Source organism: Pezoporus flaviventris, unplaced genomic scaffold (genome assembly GCF_033815535.1).
Source record: "Pezoporus flaviventris isolate CSIRO_AGI_PZ_B2104156 unplaced genomic scaffold, CSIRO_AGI_Pfla_v1 ptg000002l, whole genome shotgun sequence".
Taxonomy (NCBI): Eukaryota; Metazoa; Chordata; class Aves; order Psittaciformes; family Psittacidae; genus Pezoporus; species Pezoporus flaviventris.
The window spans coordinates 21,494,868-21,513,268 of NW_026892550.1; the positions used below are offsets into that span (position 1 = coordinate 21,494,868).

General features: G+C 39.6%; 1 protein-coding gene across 2 annotated transcripts in view; it reads right to left on the reverse strand.

The window, feature by feature from the left end:
• Positions 1-302: 302 nt before the first annotated feature.
• Positions 303-18,401, reverse strand: part of SMIM14 (small integral membrane protein 14) — a 58,442-nt gene continuing 40,343 nt past the window's right edge. For both annotated transcript variants that reach the window (XM_061471326.1, XM_061471318.1), the window contains 3 exons: positions 13,948-13,996; positions 4,056-4,204; positions 303-3,468 (listed from right to left, as the gene is read on the reverse strand). In XM_061471326.1, the coding sequence (XP_061327310.1) occupies positions 3,436-3,468; positions 4,056-4,204; positions 13,948-13,996 (231 nt within the window). In that variant the 3' untranslated portion in view covers positions 303-3,435. The remainder of the gene's footprint in view (positions 3,469-4,055; positions 4,205-13,947; positions 13,997-18,401) is intronic.

The window sequence follows — 18,401 nt, forward strand, 5'->3', positions numbered from 1 at the left end:
AGTTTCTAAGTTGACTCATTTGTTATTATGCTTTATTATTATTACTAAAAATAAATTCAGATTTTGTTCCTGATTCTCTGGTATTTATTACTGCTATCTTTAAACAGGTGTATATTATTTTAAACCCTAAAGTTTCCCTTGTGCTTTCCTCCTTTTCCTTGGATTAACACAGGAATCCCTAATGTGTGATCTGAGCTGCTGCTGGGGCAGTGCTCAGCATTTCATGCTCTGCTGCTGAAGGAAGAGTGGGAACAGTGAGGAAGCAGCATCTTACACAAAGACTTAGAGACAAAGACAAAAGGTTACTAATGATTGCTATTTATTTTGTTAGGTCAATAAAAAGTGCATAGTACAAGCCCTTTATCCCAATCCAAGTACTCGGTAAAAGATTACTAGGAAACCGCAAATGGCACAGATGATTTTTTGTTTGGCATGATTCAGACATTTTAAACCACCGATTTACATTAGGTACATCACATCATCACTCTTCCTTTTTCAATCATGAGCATTACAAGGCTAAGTGATCTGCAGACAAGACATGGATACATACGATTTTTCATTTCAGAGTATAATAATTGTGTTAAGCAGACTCTAAAAATACTATTGTTCTAACAGAGTTCTAAGCTAAGGTATAATTGTAAACTTCCCTCCATATTTCCCAAGTTGCTACAACTTGCATCTCTTACTAAGCAAACTTAAAACCCTCATTACAGAATTAATCATATCCCGAAGCTTCATATACCACTAATCTCTTCCACACTTCTCAAAATTTACCATTAACATCTGTAACCATGATACAATTATTTAACTGCAAACTACATCACTAGAGGCCAGATTTCTGCCACCCTTATTAAAGCTGCTACTAGTACATTATCTCAGAGTAGTCGCACAAACTTCAGTGCAACTACTTGATGAGTAAGGCACTATTTAACACAAATAAGAGTGGCAAAATACAGTCCTACAATTAGTTACTTTTGTTTTAATTAAGAGTGGTGATCCGAAGGTTATACGTTGGGGAGAGTATCTGAATTTAAAAGGCATTCATTTTGACGTGGGATAGTGGCCTGGCTCTTTAGTAAAACATTTTACAATAAAATATTTCCAATGTTTTTTCTTTTACATAGAAAATTTAAAATAGGAATTTACATGAGGAAAGCATATATGTATAAAATCACTGGGACAATAACTTTGAGGAATTTCAAGCAAAGACAGTTCATTTAGATGTAAAACACAACACTGCTCTGAACAAAAAGTTCATTTATCAAAGACTGTTTCTGCCGGGTGTACATGGTGAGTTTTATAGATACATACACAGACAGTTAAGTAAAGTGAGACTGATCTGCCATGAATCTCACCAACTTCCAATAGGATGAGGAGTGACACTGTCTGAAATAAAGCCCGTTTCAGTTGACTTTTTAATCAACTGGAAGCCTGTTTTATGCGTCTGATACTGAAGAATTCTGGCCAAAAATCCTTGGAGAAAAGGTCAGTGTAGGAGATTATATATATTTCCTTGCTGGGTCAATAAAATGATGCTGTATTACTTGTTCTGTTCCAAACAGTATCCCAAACATAAACACACACAGAAGGCAAAAAGCAAGCACAGTCAGACTGCTTGTCCCAGTGACATCTTTACACAGTGTCTGTGGCCTGTACACCATTAGACATAACAGAACAAATTCTCTCAGTGTCTCTGCTGCAGCCCCACTGCTGTACATGGCACTGCACTGATTTCACTGAGAGCATCTGCCCAATCTTCTTTGCTTAACTTTGTTTTTTTTTACATGTGCCCCTGTGCTCAGGAGCACACTATTCCACAGAGATTCAAAGGGCAGTTCCGTCAAATTACAGAAGCCTTTCTTCAGGTCTATGCTGTACCTTTACAAGGAGGCTTGCCTGCCATTTACCCTGAGGAGGAAAACCCTGCGCCTGTCAACCATGGGATCTGATGTGAGATTTTTGTTAGAGCCCACTCATACAAACCTTTGTGCATCTGAACAGTGAGTCCCTTCAGCTCCATAACTAAAGTCCTCATGAAATAAAGGTTTGTAGGGTAAGGCTTTGAATTCCCATATGTTTGTTCTACTGACCTTTATGGAAAGAAGCTTCATGTTGGTAACATAAAAATGTTCTTTACAATTATTCTCATCAATTTTTCAAATTGATCAAGAAAAATATACAGTCTTGGTTTTCTGTACATCTTTAAAATATTCTTAAGTTAATGTACATAAAAAAGTCATTCCCATTTGCCACAATGGGAGATGTGCACAGGTACGTGCACAGCCACACATACGCACACATAAACACCCCACACATACACACAAATAGGGAAAAGACATGCCATATCTAGTCACCTGCAAGTTTGTTATTCTACAAGTACAACCAGCAGATAAGGATGAAATGTTAAGAATTGCTGATAACATACAAGTGAAAAAACCTGAATATCCAGTATGTGCTGTATACCAGAAGTTGGTAAACTTGGTAACCTCTTGGTATTATTTCATTCTGTCCAATACACCTTACATCATGGATAAAAACTTGTTAAGATACCAATTATTATTAAAAGACTATACCAGGACAGAAAATTCTACTAAGTTCTTCTCACTACATTTTCTTTCATAAAGTCTATAAGTAAACAAATCTCTTTTTGGAATATATGTATTATTTTTTTTGACAACATATTGAATAACATATATCATTTATTAATGAACAAGATTAAATTAATTTCTTTTTTGGTGGTAAAATCTTTTGTGTAAAGTTTCCAATATATGTGTCAAAGCTTTGACAGTGGCAATTATCACATTCACTTCTGTGTGTGCACACACACACACACACACACACACAGAGTATAATTCTAGTGGACAATCCATGCTTCTGCCAACAACCCTGAAAACTATGTTAGTGGTCCAAAGACCAGACTAAAAGCTGCTCTGAACCCAGGGCAAATATAAAATCATTTCAATTTTTCACCACATAACTAAGCTCATAGTTGCAACCATAGTAGAACTCTCAAAAGCATACTGGAGAAAAAATATGGGTTAATCTGAAGAAAGGTCAGTAACCTTCCATTATCATAGATGCACAGGGATTTTTTTTTTCTTTTCTTTCAATGCATATCAGAAATCACTGCAAAGAAATTAAGATCATTGTAACAGAAAGAGACTCAGCGGAATGTCCACAGTAACAGCAACAACCAAAAAACCTCTGCAATGCCTTACCATTATTCAAATTACAATCTACTAGGAATTGTAATAACATAAACTTAAAATTGAAGTTGCTAAAAGCAGTTCATTAAGATAACTGCTGAATGGTAATTCTGCTCTATATAAATGAGAAAAGAAAACAGTATTGAATGGGGTTTAGGAGTAATCTGGTCACTTTGTCCATTTGGTCGTGCAAGGTTTTAGCTACTGAACTTTTCCAATATTGAATGCTCTAGTCCACTGGTGGGGCTGGTGGTTCTTGTCCCTAGGGAAGGAAGGAGGAGAAGAAAGAAACAAAACATGTACAGGATTAGAAACAGTGCTTCACCCAAAATAATTCAGCAATAAAAGAACTTGGAAGAGTTATATTACACTTTCCTTTAAGACCTTTCAATATCCCTTTTGATATTCTGAGTAAATGATCATAAAAAAAAAATATTGTTTCCTGCATTAACAGGGGTTTTCCCATGATCCCACACCTAGGACAAAGACAACCTTCCCAGTCTCATGCTGTAATTCTGTTTACTGACTTCTCTTAAGGTTGTGATTTTCCCCTTGTACATAAGAAAGCAGAAGGCAGTTCCAGCCAGGGACAGCCAGTGTCCAGAGGACATTATGACCCACACTTAGTCACCTGTACCTGCTCTATCCCATGGCAGGCCTCACTTGGCCTTCATGATTCTACTACTTTCAGTTTGGTTTTACTCATTTTCATTGTTAATGGGGTTCCAAGAAAATACAGGGGGGGAAAAAAAAGTAAGGAAAACTTGACTTTAAAATAGTCTGTGATAAAACAAGATACAGTTAAGCTATTGTAGAGTCTCTGTGCAGGGCATTTGGAGATGCACTTACATTCTGTGGGCTGGTTGGCTTTCCGGCTGTGTTGGGTCCTCTCAGATTACTAGGTCTCAGTAAGAACAAGACAAGTGCAATCACCACCCAGGCCATTATTATCATGGCAAAGCTGATGCCATTGTCACTGGTGGAATTTGGTCCTGGCACTACAGACAAAGAAAACCCAAGTTATAACACAGAGTGACAGCAGAGTTCTTCCCCCAGAATGAAAAAAATTAAAACAAAACCGCACATATGGGTCACAAAAAAAGCCCGGAAGTATTTTTCAGCTGAGTTTTCTGATTAGTGCTTCCTTTTGGCTTTGAGACAAGTAATTCTTGGTTAGTATTACATCAGGTTTTTATCACATTTCTTATCCCTTTGAAAAAAGAATCTATTTCATAAGATTTCACTGGAATACTCAGAAATACCATAAATATTTCTTAGTTCACACTCCTAATGAACTGGAGATGATAAACACATATTTTGTGTTTAAGAAATCAAACTTGATTTTTAAGAAATCAAAACCGATGCAAAATATATTTATGTGGGAAAACCCCCATTTGTATGTTTGATTTTTGCCCGTTCGAGGCAAAAACCTCAAAACCTTTTGTTTGTTTGAAACGGAGAACAAGACTAAAGAGATGAAAGTTTAGGCTCCATTTTTAGGCCCCCCACAGAGAACATACTAATTCTAGCAAGAAGGGAGCAAGCTAATTGTTATAATTTTGTTGGCTACAGTAAGTTATTTCTTGAGAGTTTATTTGAACAAGTGACAGTGTCAATACGCCAGATGTCCATGACTGATTATCCAGGTCATGTGGTATTTCTGATAGCATCAAAGAAAACCTATCTGTCAGGAGGGGAAAAAATGATGATGAGATAAATGAAAAAGTGAAGCCAAGGAATACAACATAAAACTTTTACACCTAATTTCCATGCAGAATGGCTGAGACATCAAAACATTGAAATAAAAATGAGAAAACCCCCTCGGACTGGACATAGCTGGTTGGTCTTTTTGGATCCAGAACCTCTTGCCAATACCTGCAGATCTGAAAACAACTTTTCTCCTCTGAAGAATAACTCCAAATAATCAAACTGTAACTAATGTAAGCTGAAGTGTAAGCCAATGTGTAGTTAATTATCTACGGTACTTCCATGGCTCCACTGACAACAGTATCTATCAGGTTGAGCTGGGTATGGGTCGGTGGGTGGTGAGCGGTTGTATTCTCTTTCCCTTATGTATATTTTCTTTTCTCAATAATATGACCAACCTGAGCCACTTGGAGCCACTTGGGCTGTGCATTTGTTTGGTTTCTAGGGAAAGGGAATTACATTCTTTTGATTCTCCTCCCCATCACTTTGGGAGCTGGGGGGAGGAAGGGGGGGAAGTGAAAGAGTGGCTGCGTGGTTCTGATTTATGGCTGTGTTTAAACCACAACAGTTCCTTTTGGTGCCCAACATGGGGCACAAAGGGTTGAGATAACGACAGATCTGACCAGAGTGTGTCTAATCATATTTATGATAAGCATTTATTGTTTTGGATTAATTATCACGCGTCACAACGCTGATTTATTGGCTCTCAAAGTTGTTGCTCTTGATCTCACAGTTTCAGCATGTTGTACCTTACTTACAGCCAGTATTTGCTGTGTTAGTGTTTATCGGCTGGGGGCCTTGGGCTAAGGTTCTTGTTTCATTGTACTTTATGGTAATGACTTGTAACACAATAGAATCATTGATCATGAAACTGATCTGGCTTGAGTTCCCAGTGTGTTCATCACCTCTATACTTTGGGAGGTATATAGTAGAAGTGTATAGCAATTACGCATCTTTTTCCCCTCCTTGGGTGGTCAGCCTATGAGGGTGACAAGTACAGCAGCATCATTTGAGAGTTCTGCAAGTTTTGGATGGCCTTTGGGTACCCTTGAGACCTGCCTGCTGATTGTAATGGGGATAACCACGTTGGCACACATACAGAGTGTGTTTTACCCACGACCGTTCTGTCTGATCTCGAAAGTTAAGCGGAGTCACGTTTGGGCCTTGTCTAGGTTAGATGACGATATAGGAGGAGCAAGAGATTTTCCCTGAGGCTGGACAGTCATGAGTGGCAGGGTGTGTGGGACAGCATGGGCAAGTATCTAGGCCAGTGGGCCCCTCCTGTGCTTTGGAAGCATTGGAGGTGCAAGGCAGCTGTATGGAGTCCCCAGCGACAAGTTGCAGAAGCTGCTGAAGGGGACGGTGAATTATTTTGAGCCTGATGGTCCCATGACACTTCAGGCCATCAGGGCAGAGATGTGGCATATAGATGGACTCATGATCAAGGGATGGACTTAGCAAGGGACACTGTTGCCCAGGTTATTCACGAGTTTGAAACGTGCTGCAATTAAACAAACCAAGAAGTTAAAGCCTCTCTGGTGTGGAGGATGATGGCTGAAGTACAAATATGGGGAGGCCTGGCAGATTGACTATATCACGCTCTCTCTCCTGCTCTGAAAGACTGTTACAAGAGATGGAGCCTGACATCATGGACCAGATGGACTCAGCAGCTTTACAGGGATTGGTCCATGCACTAAAGAATGATCGATCTCTCTCTCTCTGTGGATGGATATATATATATATGTATATATATAAGAGTGATGGTATATTGAAAATGTGGGATCTGAGCATGATGTGCATGGTATGGAATAAGGGGTTCAGCAGTAGCAGTCATTTTTTCCTCCTTCTTAGTAGCTGGTGCATTGCTGTGTTTTTGACTTTCAGCCTGGGAGCAGCACTGGTAACACCGATGTTCTTAGTTGCTGCTCAGTAATGTTTACTCTGACCAAGGACTTTCTGAGCCTCATGCTCTGCCAGGGAGGAGGGGAAGCTGGGAGGAAGCAGAGACAGGACACCTGACCCAAACTGACCAAAGGAGTATCCCATACCACAGCACGTCATGCCCAGGATGTAAAACTGGGGGCAGTTACCTGGAAGGGCTAGATAGCTGCTCGGGTCAGGCTGGGTATCGGTCAGCACGTGGTGAGCAGCTGTATTCTCTTCCCTTGTTATTTCCTTTATCGTTATTCTTATTGGTGGTAGCAGCAGTGGTTTGTGTTATACCTTAGTTACTGGACTGTTCTTATCTCAACCCATGGCAGTTACATTCTTTCAGTTCTCCTCCCCATCCCCCCGGGAGCCGGGGGGAGGAAAGGGGAGAAGTGAGACAGCGCCTGCGTGGTTCTGAGTTACAGCTGGGCTTAAACCACAACAGGTACTTCCATGGCTCCATTCACAATAGTATCTAAAGACCTAACATCTTCATTAATGATATAGATGATCAATTAATACAAAGCAATTAATACCAAGCTATACTGAATAATTCCAGAAACAGAAGAGCTGTTCTATTTTATGATGCAAGATGAAAACTTTAACATCTAGTAAAACTCTGGCGACACTCATATCATTCAGATTTTTCAGTTGTCCCAACTCATTTGGATCATCTCATCACGGAGTCAGGTCTGGATTCAGTATCAGCTGGAAGTTGTTCTTACGTAACGTTCACTAGGTAACATACACACAGCGAACTGCTGGAGTAATCTCCTTGAAGGTCAGTGCTGATACCAAAGAACCACCCTCCCCACTGTCATACCGGGTAGCATTTTTAACACATGAAAATGGTTTGTTCTCAACACAGCAAAGGGGCGCTGTGTGAAAGCTTGTGGAGATGACATTCGCAATACTGCTGTTCTGTGACTAGCATGAGCTCATGAGAACTCTTCATGAATTGGGGCTGTTCGACTGATGTCCTTTACTGACATCACATGCACCCAAAAACATCAAAAAACATTACAGAAGCTCATGTTTCTGACAGCACAACCACCATTCACATGTATAAGCAAAGAAAACTGCCATACAGCTTTTGCCTTTCAAATGTTCAAAATACAGACATCTCAAAACTTGAGAAGTTGCTAATGTAGAGGAATTATATGACTAGGAGTTTATACAATTACAAGTGACAGTTCTTTTGGGGATATGAGTGAATAAAGTGTGCTGGTTTTGAGGAGAAGGTATAGTGCAAAGAAAATAAATAGGAATGCTCGTCTTTTAATTCATTACACTAACATGTAATTGACTCAGAAAGAATATGGAATTGGGCAGCTAAGAGTTTAGACCTGCAGCTGTGTTGAGGGAAAATATCACTGTTATCACCATCATATTTTAAATCTTGAATGACCTTTATATATGCAATCCAGTGAACTAAAATATAATTTGGCATGAAAAGAACTGCTTTATTCTGGGGCTTCCAGACAACATTAACAGCTGTCTAAAACTACCTTCAGCAGCACATAAGACAGCTTTGGTGCGTATGCTCAGTAGCACATGGAAAATTCCAATCACCTGTTCTGCTGGATCCCCCATACAATAAAGAGAAACAGGGACTAGTAGGACTGCCTTCTGGAATTTTTGCTGAAGGACAGGGCACTTAGGGTCTGTGGTTAAACAGAAGTTGGGATAAGTAAATGTTGCTAGGTGAGCTCATGCTGCAGGCCAAGGAAGGGAGCAGAAGGAACCACAGAAGGAAACCACACACATTTGTGCAAGACAATTTCTTCCAGCCTGCGCTGTAATACAGTTTAGACGTAACCAAGTGAGCTGAAACATGTTCTAAACTAAGTTAAGCAAGACAACAGCTGATCACTGGATCAGTTTGACTCTGTACTACCTACTCAAAGCATGCCAGATACTAAACAGCCACAACACTGTTTACACTATTCAAGAACCGCTAAGCCCACACTTCTCACAAATGACCATGTGTTTTAATAAGGATGTGAGATATTTCAGAATCTGTTACTTTAATCTCTTAACAGAAGGAGATGAGCATAAGCAAAATATCACATAAATAAGGAGAATCACACTTTTCAAAGCTTTGCACCACAAATCAAGAGAACAGAAAAGAAGCTGTTTCAGCTACTGGGAGCAATAATATGTAGAAGACAACAATCTTTTGCTGCAAAGACCTCCATCACTAAGCTTAGAAAACAATCAGCTAAGACCATCTTGCGGATAAAGAACAGTTGAGTGAAGCTGAAAGCACACAGAATGGAATCTGTGCTGATAGGCAGAACAAAAAAAATCTTATTTTGAGAGTTCAAAGCCACAGTGCTTTTACCTAGAATTGGTATTTTGCAGGTAATTTAGAAGTGGGGTTTTGATTCCTTGAAGAATAAAGGCTATCCTTTCAGAGAACCTGTGGGTGATATTTTCTAATATTTCCAGATGGATTTAAAATTGTTCTGTTCTGACCTCACAGATAAATGTTCCTACCACCACCCATTTTGATGGGTGGATCTGGTTATTAATCTCCAGTGCCTGGGAGACACCAACTAGTACAGAATGTAGCAATACATATTCCTGAGTCACTAAGTAGCATTAAACTTAGTCTCTAACCCGCTTTCCCACACAACACTGCATCCAGCCCAAGGTCTTTATTTTCAGAGCATCTGGTCCCCTGGGCTCAGTACACCTATATATCCACAGACTTCTGAATGAAGCCACTGAACAGTTCTGCCTCTCTGGTTACTGGGAATTATTTTACACTATAGCTGAATTACCTTCAGGCAGAAAAAAGCATTATGAGGACCTGGTCTGAGATTGTGGCATGAACTCCCACGGGAGCTAACGACTGGTGAATCCTATCTGTTGCCTCATGTACAAGACACAGTTCTTTGACTTGCTTTTTCCCATAGAAACATAGACAAGATCACATAAATTAGTCTTCTCTTGGAGACAAATGGGAAGGGGGGTGGTGGTGGGAATCTCCTGTGACAGATGTTTGCCACCTCATTTAATGTTCTACTCGAAGGCAGTCAAAGCTGTTAAAATGAGGAGTTTGGTAAAAATAATTTCTAAAGATTAAAGGCCAATCACATCGTGACTGAAATCTCAAGAATACAATATTAAAATTAATAAATGTCCTTGTTAAATACTCCTCACCTAAACCTAGCTCTTCTCTTGAAGTGCTATTTTTCATTCAGAGTGAGGTTGTACTCTAAAGAAAGAGAGGAAAGATTGCATTTCTTTTACTGTAAAAGTATATTCTGTGTGGTGCTCTTTGTCTGCCCTCTCAGGGTACAAATACCTCCTTTCGGATCGTCAGCTTTTTACTGTTTAACACTTGCATGTGAAAAGGCAAGAGCATGCTCTCTGACTTGTGCCGCCTGTTTTTTACAGTGTTTTTAGCCTTGCCTGCTCTCTGAAGAAAGGCAGAGAAAACGTACAAAGAGAAGTATCTAACAGATGAGTCATGAGGGAAGACAAAGGGCATGTGGGACCTTCCCTGAAAGCTGACACTCTCAAAGGCAGGGATAAGGAAACTGAAGAAAGCCAAAAAGGACTTGAGCAGAAGGGAGAAGGGAATTACCAGAAAAGGGAGGGAAGAGCTGGCAGACATTTCAGGCTGCTGTGACTCCCCTACGTGAGTACAGCTCAAGATGAATCACAGATATGTATTCATTTTAAAATACATAAAAATTTGGAAGTAGAGTAGACAACATTTGAGACAGTCATCTATGACCATATTATGAGCTAGCAGAGCATGAGAATAATGTTGAAAATACGAATGTGGTAAACCCAGGTCACAACATCTGGGAATTACTAGTAAATTCCAGATTTTACTAGTAAAACAGAGTAAAAACCAAGGCGGTAGTCCTCATTTCCTTTGACATGGAAGGCTGTCTGCGAAGGGCCATGAGCCATCAGAGCAGCTCAGTACCAACTGAGCTGGATGAACTGCTGATATTGCAACTGCCACATGCTTCAGAGAAATCTTCCCTGCCCCACCTGCATTAGACAGAATTCAGAAAAGAATTATCACTCTTATTCCTCATTTCAGGGGAAAATGTAAGATCTTCTGATTTGCTGAGCATAAACAATCCCAACAGAATATTAAATGTGTTGCATATTCAAAACTTGAGGCCTGTTTTCTCCAAGGCACCCACTGGAATGGAGGAAACAGTCATCAGATTCTGATTGATGCTTTATCATCACAGCAGATATTCGGACAGCAGAAAATCAGGAGAGAAAAAGCCATCAAGCAGAGTGCCCAAATGCTCTCTGAAGTGCTGCTAATATCCTCCTGGATCTTGGAGTACAAATCCAAAAGCACTGGTTCTGACCATAGCAGGAAACTCTCTGCAGGGTAGTCACTGCAATATAATGGTGCCAGCAACGATAAATAAGAATTTAGAGCTAATAACACGAAAATGGGAATGGGGGAGCCTTGAAGTTACTGCTTTGATCTGGCTGTAAAAATCGAGAGATCTGAAATGAAGGGTTGAAAAAACAAACTGTGCTCAGGAAGACTCAAAGCAGGGTGTTTCTGAGAACTTCCAGCTGGTAGGAACAGCGTAACACATGACGCTGCTGTGACACTGGTTGAACCACAGCCCTGACGCCTCCCAAAGCAAAACCACATACATCTCATCAGTTATTCCACAGCCCTGCAACTTAAGAATTTGTGTACGACAACATTCCCAGCTGTGCTTCCAGATGGAAGATGAAATCCTGGGAATGAGCAAATGGGTGGTAGTAAAACAAGCTTCTTCATATTTAGGTCCTGAAATACGGAATCAAAGTCAGCGAGTAACAGGAAATGAAGCTGTGGGACCTAAGGAAGAGGAGACCCACCTCAAACATAAGCTCATCAGAACAGGATGAAGCAATGGACAGAAGACTGGCCCAGAATTGTTTCAATCTGCCTCTGAAAACACCTCTAGAAGCTTCTCCAGGCTCAGCCTGTTTATTTTTGCCTTTGACTCCTGACAGTCTTACAGAGTTCATGTTTGCCCAAGCACAGAATCACAGAAGCATCACAAAATAATCTGACAAATATGCAGCCAGTGTCATTGCATCAGCAGAAAAATACCTTTGCTGGAACTAAATTTAAGGCAATATAATAGCATAGGAGAGGATTTACTCTACAATTTTTGCTTTGGTTTTTGAAACAAACCACTGGTTTGGAACAATTGCTGCCAAATTGCTTGCATCTGCACAGTTATCACAAGCATCCCTGTCAGGATGGAAAGCTATTTGCCACAAAGCATTGACATCCCCACTGTACTATAGCTTGGTAGCATGAAAGCTATCCCGTAAGCTTTGTGTCCATACATAACAGAACTCACTCATTTATACATAACAGAACTCACTCATTTATACAGTCGTCCGGGCTGCCCCGGACCGGAGATGGGGGATCAGGCAGCCAAAGCCGGCACGCTGGAAATGGAAACTTCCCAGGAAGGGAGGAAATGGTTTCTTTCTGGGGCGTAACCAGCCCTCACCCTCCAACAACTTCATTTGCCGCTGTCGCATCCCTAAATGAAGACTCCCAAGGCTTGAGCAGAATGACCTACCATCACTTGATTTTGACTGCGGACTAAAGCTCAGAAAGCTGCACAGCCAGTCTGTGCCTATTTCTAACACAGAAAATATTCTGCCTCCTGTTACCTGCCTCTTTGCCTCTTCTACATGCCTGTGAGTAAACAAACAAATAAACAAACCCTCCACAAAAACACCACCAAAAAAAAAAAGAACAGCCCGGACACAGAAGTCTAATGCTTGGAGTCCCGAAGTCTGCCCCAGGACAGGTGCATCTGGGAGAGGAGGGGTGCTAGAAGTCACAGACACACAGCATAACTTGGAAAGCCCACATACAAAGAGTAAAGCCAGCAGCACTGTACGGCATATGTGTGCACCACTCTCTTTTTTTCAGGGTTTATGTGGGAAAGCTCATAGCTTTTCCCCTTCAACCCAGTGTGGCAATGAATCTAGGACTGTTTCACTCTGGGAAGTCTTACTGCAAGTCCAACCTAGATGCCTAACCTTAAACAGGTTTTACTGGGGAGTGAAGACGGAGGAACATGAGAGTGAACAAAGGCATGCTCTCTATCACAGATCCTAGAAACCTTGACTGCACTGCTCCTAGAGCTGTAGAAGACACAAGCACCAGCAGCTGTTGCTTTCCCAAACACTGCTCAGGTGCTCCCTCCTCCCTCTGAGCATTACAGTAGTCCTAATGCAGGCTAATTGAGTGAGTTCATATGCTCAATTGGTAAAGCAATATAGGAAAAACAGAGCCACTTCATTTTTATTTATAAGCATTTGGCAACATTCCCCCTAGACCATGAAAAGTGTAAACAGAGCACTCCAGGGCAAGCTTACATTACTGCATAAGCTCTTCACAGCTACGCTTCCCTGCAGATGCTGCTAACGTTTGTCCTAGTAAATGCTCACCCTTCAGGAGAGTTTTTTTGATGTATTTCATGGCAAACTACAAGAAATGTACACCTCAGTGCTCTGCTTCATTAGCTACACAGCCACCAAGTCAATAGAAATGCTGGCATGCTGTATGTAAACTTGCCAGTCACTGGTGGGGAATCTCCTCTCCCTCACAGTGGAGTAGAGGGCTCACAGTATCGATGGCAGGTCACCCAGCCCCAGTTGTGAACATGGTACGTGTCAGGGTTTGTGCTGAATATCCAGTCTCCTGTGGTTAGGCTGCTATGACTGTAAGGAGGGCAAATACAGCCCCCTCCAAATTTTCTCCTTAGGAAAAAATGAAATCATCCTATTTGGAGGCTAATGGTAAGATTCAGTAGCGCTTGGGGCCTGATCAATGGTCATGCTGGTGTATTGACACCTCCAGCCTCATCACTATTGCTGCTTCCATACAATGCTTCTAATGTACAATATTCACCTGTATCACAGATTCTCAGAAATTACCTCCCCCATGAAGCAATTTTAGTATTGTAGTATTTGATATAACTAGTATGTTCCTATAACATTAAATCAACTGCTGCATTTTAAATACCGGCCAGACTGTATTTTAATTACTATTTATTTTACTTCCGTGCTCCTGATCTCAATAGTTACTCACATTCCTGAAGGCATTCTGTGTCTGTGCAGTATGACTGGGATTGTCTCAGCTGAAAGAGAGTAAAAGAAAGGCATGACAGTTAGCAATGAGACTCAGTCAGCTTTCACCAAAGCCATGATTTAGTATTATGTCAGAGCACAAGGTCAAGACAAGGAAGATTCTAACTGATCCTTTACTGCATCGCACTTAGTTTATGGTGTGCAAAGTCAGTTTCTGAATGCTGTTTACATAACCCTTAAGTCACCTGACCAAAGTGTTATTGCTTCCACACAGGTTGCAACCACTGAATGCCTTTTAAAATTCAAGTTAAAACTCTATAGTGATACAGACATTGTTATATACAGGTATAGCCTCTACACACATTCTGGGATTTATAATGGGTAGGCATTACTACTATTACCTAGATCAAGTAACATTAAAATACTCTGTAATTACGTAACAATAAATGATCAGACTGTGATAACGGTCATGCACAGAGAGGCTGAATTAAAATTTCATACTTAAACTTAGCACTTATTATTTTTCCCACTGAAGATCTCTTTTTAAAAAGCAGATTTTAATATGTATTTTACTGGTTTCTTTTCTCTCTACTGATGGGTAAAATTTAAAATGATTTTAACAACTGTAATGACTATTTGCATTTACAGGCTAGGTAAGCTTGCTAACGGCAAGAAAAGTCAACACTGCAACCTGCAAATCAGTATTTTACAGATGACAGAATCAAAAAAGAAAGACAAACATCACATTCTTTATCAGGCACAGAGAGGTAAATGGATGGAATCTAATCTGCTGCATTATGGAAATAGGTTCTATCCTCTGCCTAGGTAGGTAAACCATGCAGCTTAACAATTAAAGTACAGAATTGTTACAATGCCTCAGATAGAAATGATATTTGCGTTTTGACAGGTTTTATGTCACAGTAGCGTCACAAATCCCAACATTTTTTGTGACAGCAGGCTAATCTGTTTATTATTACTGTAAATATACAAATGTGAAAAAGAAGGAAAGATGGTGTTTCTTATGAAAGAAATACATGAGCAATTTCTACAAACCAAATTTCCCTTTGTATTGGCATAACTGATTTGCTGTATCTAATCATAGTGTTATGCAAAGCACATCAAGGAAACAGAGCAGTGATCAAATGAGGAAGACATTTGGAAAAGTCTAAGTCCCTACCTTTATCATGTAATGATACATGATTTTCAATGACTCACACATTCAAGAAAGAAAAAAATACTTAATTGGAGATTGATCACATTAATTTTTGTTAATATGCTAGCAAATTTACTGAGACTACAAAGAAGTTCCTTAGGAAGTACTAGGAAGGCTGGATTTAACCTTTCAGCTATTTCTATAGTTAAAATCATCAGCAGGCAAAATTTAAACAGAAGACTTATACTTACCTTATTAAAAAAGAATAAAAAAATCTATCACACTATGCATATTTTTGCCCTCCTTGTATAAAAGTAAAAGCTCATTTTATTTTCAAACTTCGGAAGTAATTCTCAACGAGGAAGTTTTATGTTAGCAATAGTACCAATTTAGAATATCTGACACTGAGAGATACCTTAACTGGGGAAACTGGATATCACTATACTCACATTTTGAAGAGATCAGCAACATAATTATCTTCTGTTTGTATAAAGGTTTAATTCTGGAAAGGGCTTAGTTTATAATCCTTACTTTGTGTAACACAATTTACAGGTATTCTTCAACACAGAACGATGCCCAAAATTAAAATGGGCAATATGCATGATCAGAAACATACAAACATTGTGTTATCCCTCTGTCCCTAGGATGGCTTCTACTCACACAGCTTATCTAGTTTGCTCAAGACAGGCAACACTGCCGTGGGGTGTTCTACCCACAATATCAGCTATCTCCCATTCTACGTGTTACTCTCTGTCCAAATACAACTTTTCAAAACCATGCTATTTCTCTAAAAGCCAACTCAAAACACGGTGCATGTACTTTTTGTTGCTGTTAACATTCACCTGCCTACCAGATGGGCTTCCACTGCTACCACAGCAAAAAAAATTGCAGAGCTTCAGCTTTGATTGACATGGTTATGTTAACCACCAGAGAAGCTTGTTTAGCAAAACCAGAAAGGTATTCTGGCTACAGCTATGCCTTTCTTGAAGAGTGGTCTCGGCCATGACCATGATCACACTGTGCTTTATCAGTTACCACTACCTTGACCATTTCTTCATGAAGAGCCTACACACTGTAGGAAGCCACCTGAATTAAGACACTGTATGTATCAACTCCTAAAGATTGTGTGCCCAGAGGGTACGCTCAGATACTGAGTTTTATCCTACAGGCATCCATCGTTACTTCCCAAAGGACAGGACAGGCTCCAAGACCTTAGAATGAAAAGTATTGCTGGAAACACCAATGACAGAAATCTTCCAGTAAGCAAGCAGTCTTAAGAAAAATACCATTACGGGCTGATCTACAAACCTCCGCTGAAAAAAAATGCTTGTATTAGATTATATTCTGCCAATATGGAAAGAAGTCTGCTTATGTATGGAGGAACCATGTACAGAGGAACCTTTACAAAATTGGTAACCATCTGTACTTTGTCTGATAATGGGGCTGTGCTTTCCAAAGGGCTTGGACAACAAATATGCCACTTTGTTAATGGGGATTTAGAAATTCACTGTACAAGGTAGGTTTAGAAACATCAAATGATGTGAAACAGTTACAAGAGAACAGTATAAACCCTGCATATTTTATAATTTGTATAAAATTCCTCTAAATTGAAAACAATACATAATAATGTGATCATGCAGATTGAAAGATCCCACCTAAAAATATTACATTTCATATTCTCTCCTATATTCATATCCAGAAAGACAAGTATTACTTAGAAATATTTATCAGAAACATTTCTCAACTATTCCAGGCAATATTTTTTTTTTTTTTATAAAAACTACTTGTGCTGGAGAAGATTTGGTCAGAGCAGGGCCACTCAAAGACTCAAATAGGTTTTAAGATGACATAGATCGCGTGATAAAAATGACACTCAAGTATCTCCTCATGCTCACTTCACCTCCTGACTACAGGCACATGCAACATCTCAGTAGTCCATGAGCAGAGAAGCCCTAGGACAGCTCTGTAAGCCATGGAGCCATGTAACAAATCTCTTTTTAACACCTCAGTGACAGGCTACATATTGTTCTCTCGGGATGAAACATGACAGCTGGTGGAAAATGACCAGCAGTAGAATCAGGTTTTCCTCAATTCACACAGATGAGCTAGTTCATAACTCTGATACCCAATAGAAATCTGATCCCTTGCGGTCACTCAGTTAGTCAAAAGATGAGAAATGATCCTGGCACATGTATGAAGTGCTCACCTAAGTTGAATGGTTGGGAAAGGTACTGCCTTTTGCTGAAACAAGAATGCTGCTTCTACCAATTAGCTCTTTCTTGATAACTACACCCTTAAGGGACATGGCAACTGTTGGAAAAACCCTGGATGTGAGGCATTTCAATTGTCAGGTAACGGAAAAAGGAGCAATTATCAGGGACTTGAAATAAACAGACCTTTGTTTTCAGATTTTCTATTCCAATGTGAAGGGGGAGTTTGTCTGAAAGTCTGTGAAATAATAGCAAAAAGTTGAACGAGACCTGCCTTCTTCCCAATGAAACCCTCAGAAAGACTTGTTCAAATACACTCAACATTTTTCAAAATGGGGACAGAGCTGATGAGAAAAATCTCAACAGAGATTAGAGTATGTTGGCTCTTACATACTTAAAGGCCACATTATTAATTGTGAATTTGGGTTTATTAATTTTTCTGAGATCCTTGTGCTGTCAAAAATGTGAATTTAGTGGAAGATTTATAGTTGACTGCCTGTATAGTTGACCTACTAAAAGCAACAGCCTTTTCATGTTTTTCAATATATTCTGGAACAGGCCCTTAAGAAGAACACAGAAATTCGGTGCATGAAACATTGGGGTTTATTCAACAAAAGAGAGTGAAAAATGTTGCAAAACTAAATATTTATAGAAATTATTATTTTCTTCCATTTAAATGAAGAGGATTATATTTGAATTTTAACATTCTCTGTGCAGCTTGTCATCCAAATACAGTAAACGGCTTAGTGCATGGGAGCCAAAAAATTAACTAATTTATCTTTTATTGTCCAAAATGAAGCAAACACAAATTGCAAACATCATGAAAGCTAAAAGAGAGCTAAGAAGGCTCAAAAATGTTCAGTTTTAATACAGTGCAAACTTACAGGCAATACAAGTAAAAATATTAATTATAAATGCACATAATTTAAAATACAACCATGATCTTTTAATTCCCTCCAAGTACATTTAAACCCTTGAACAGCTTAAGTTAAAATAATTTAAATTAATAATCCCGAAACCACAAGAACTCATGGTCAATATGAGTACTCGGTTTCTATGAAGCCCTTCATAAGTTCTTGGAACCAGGAAGCA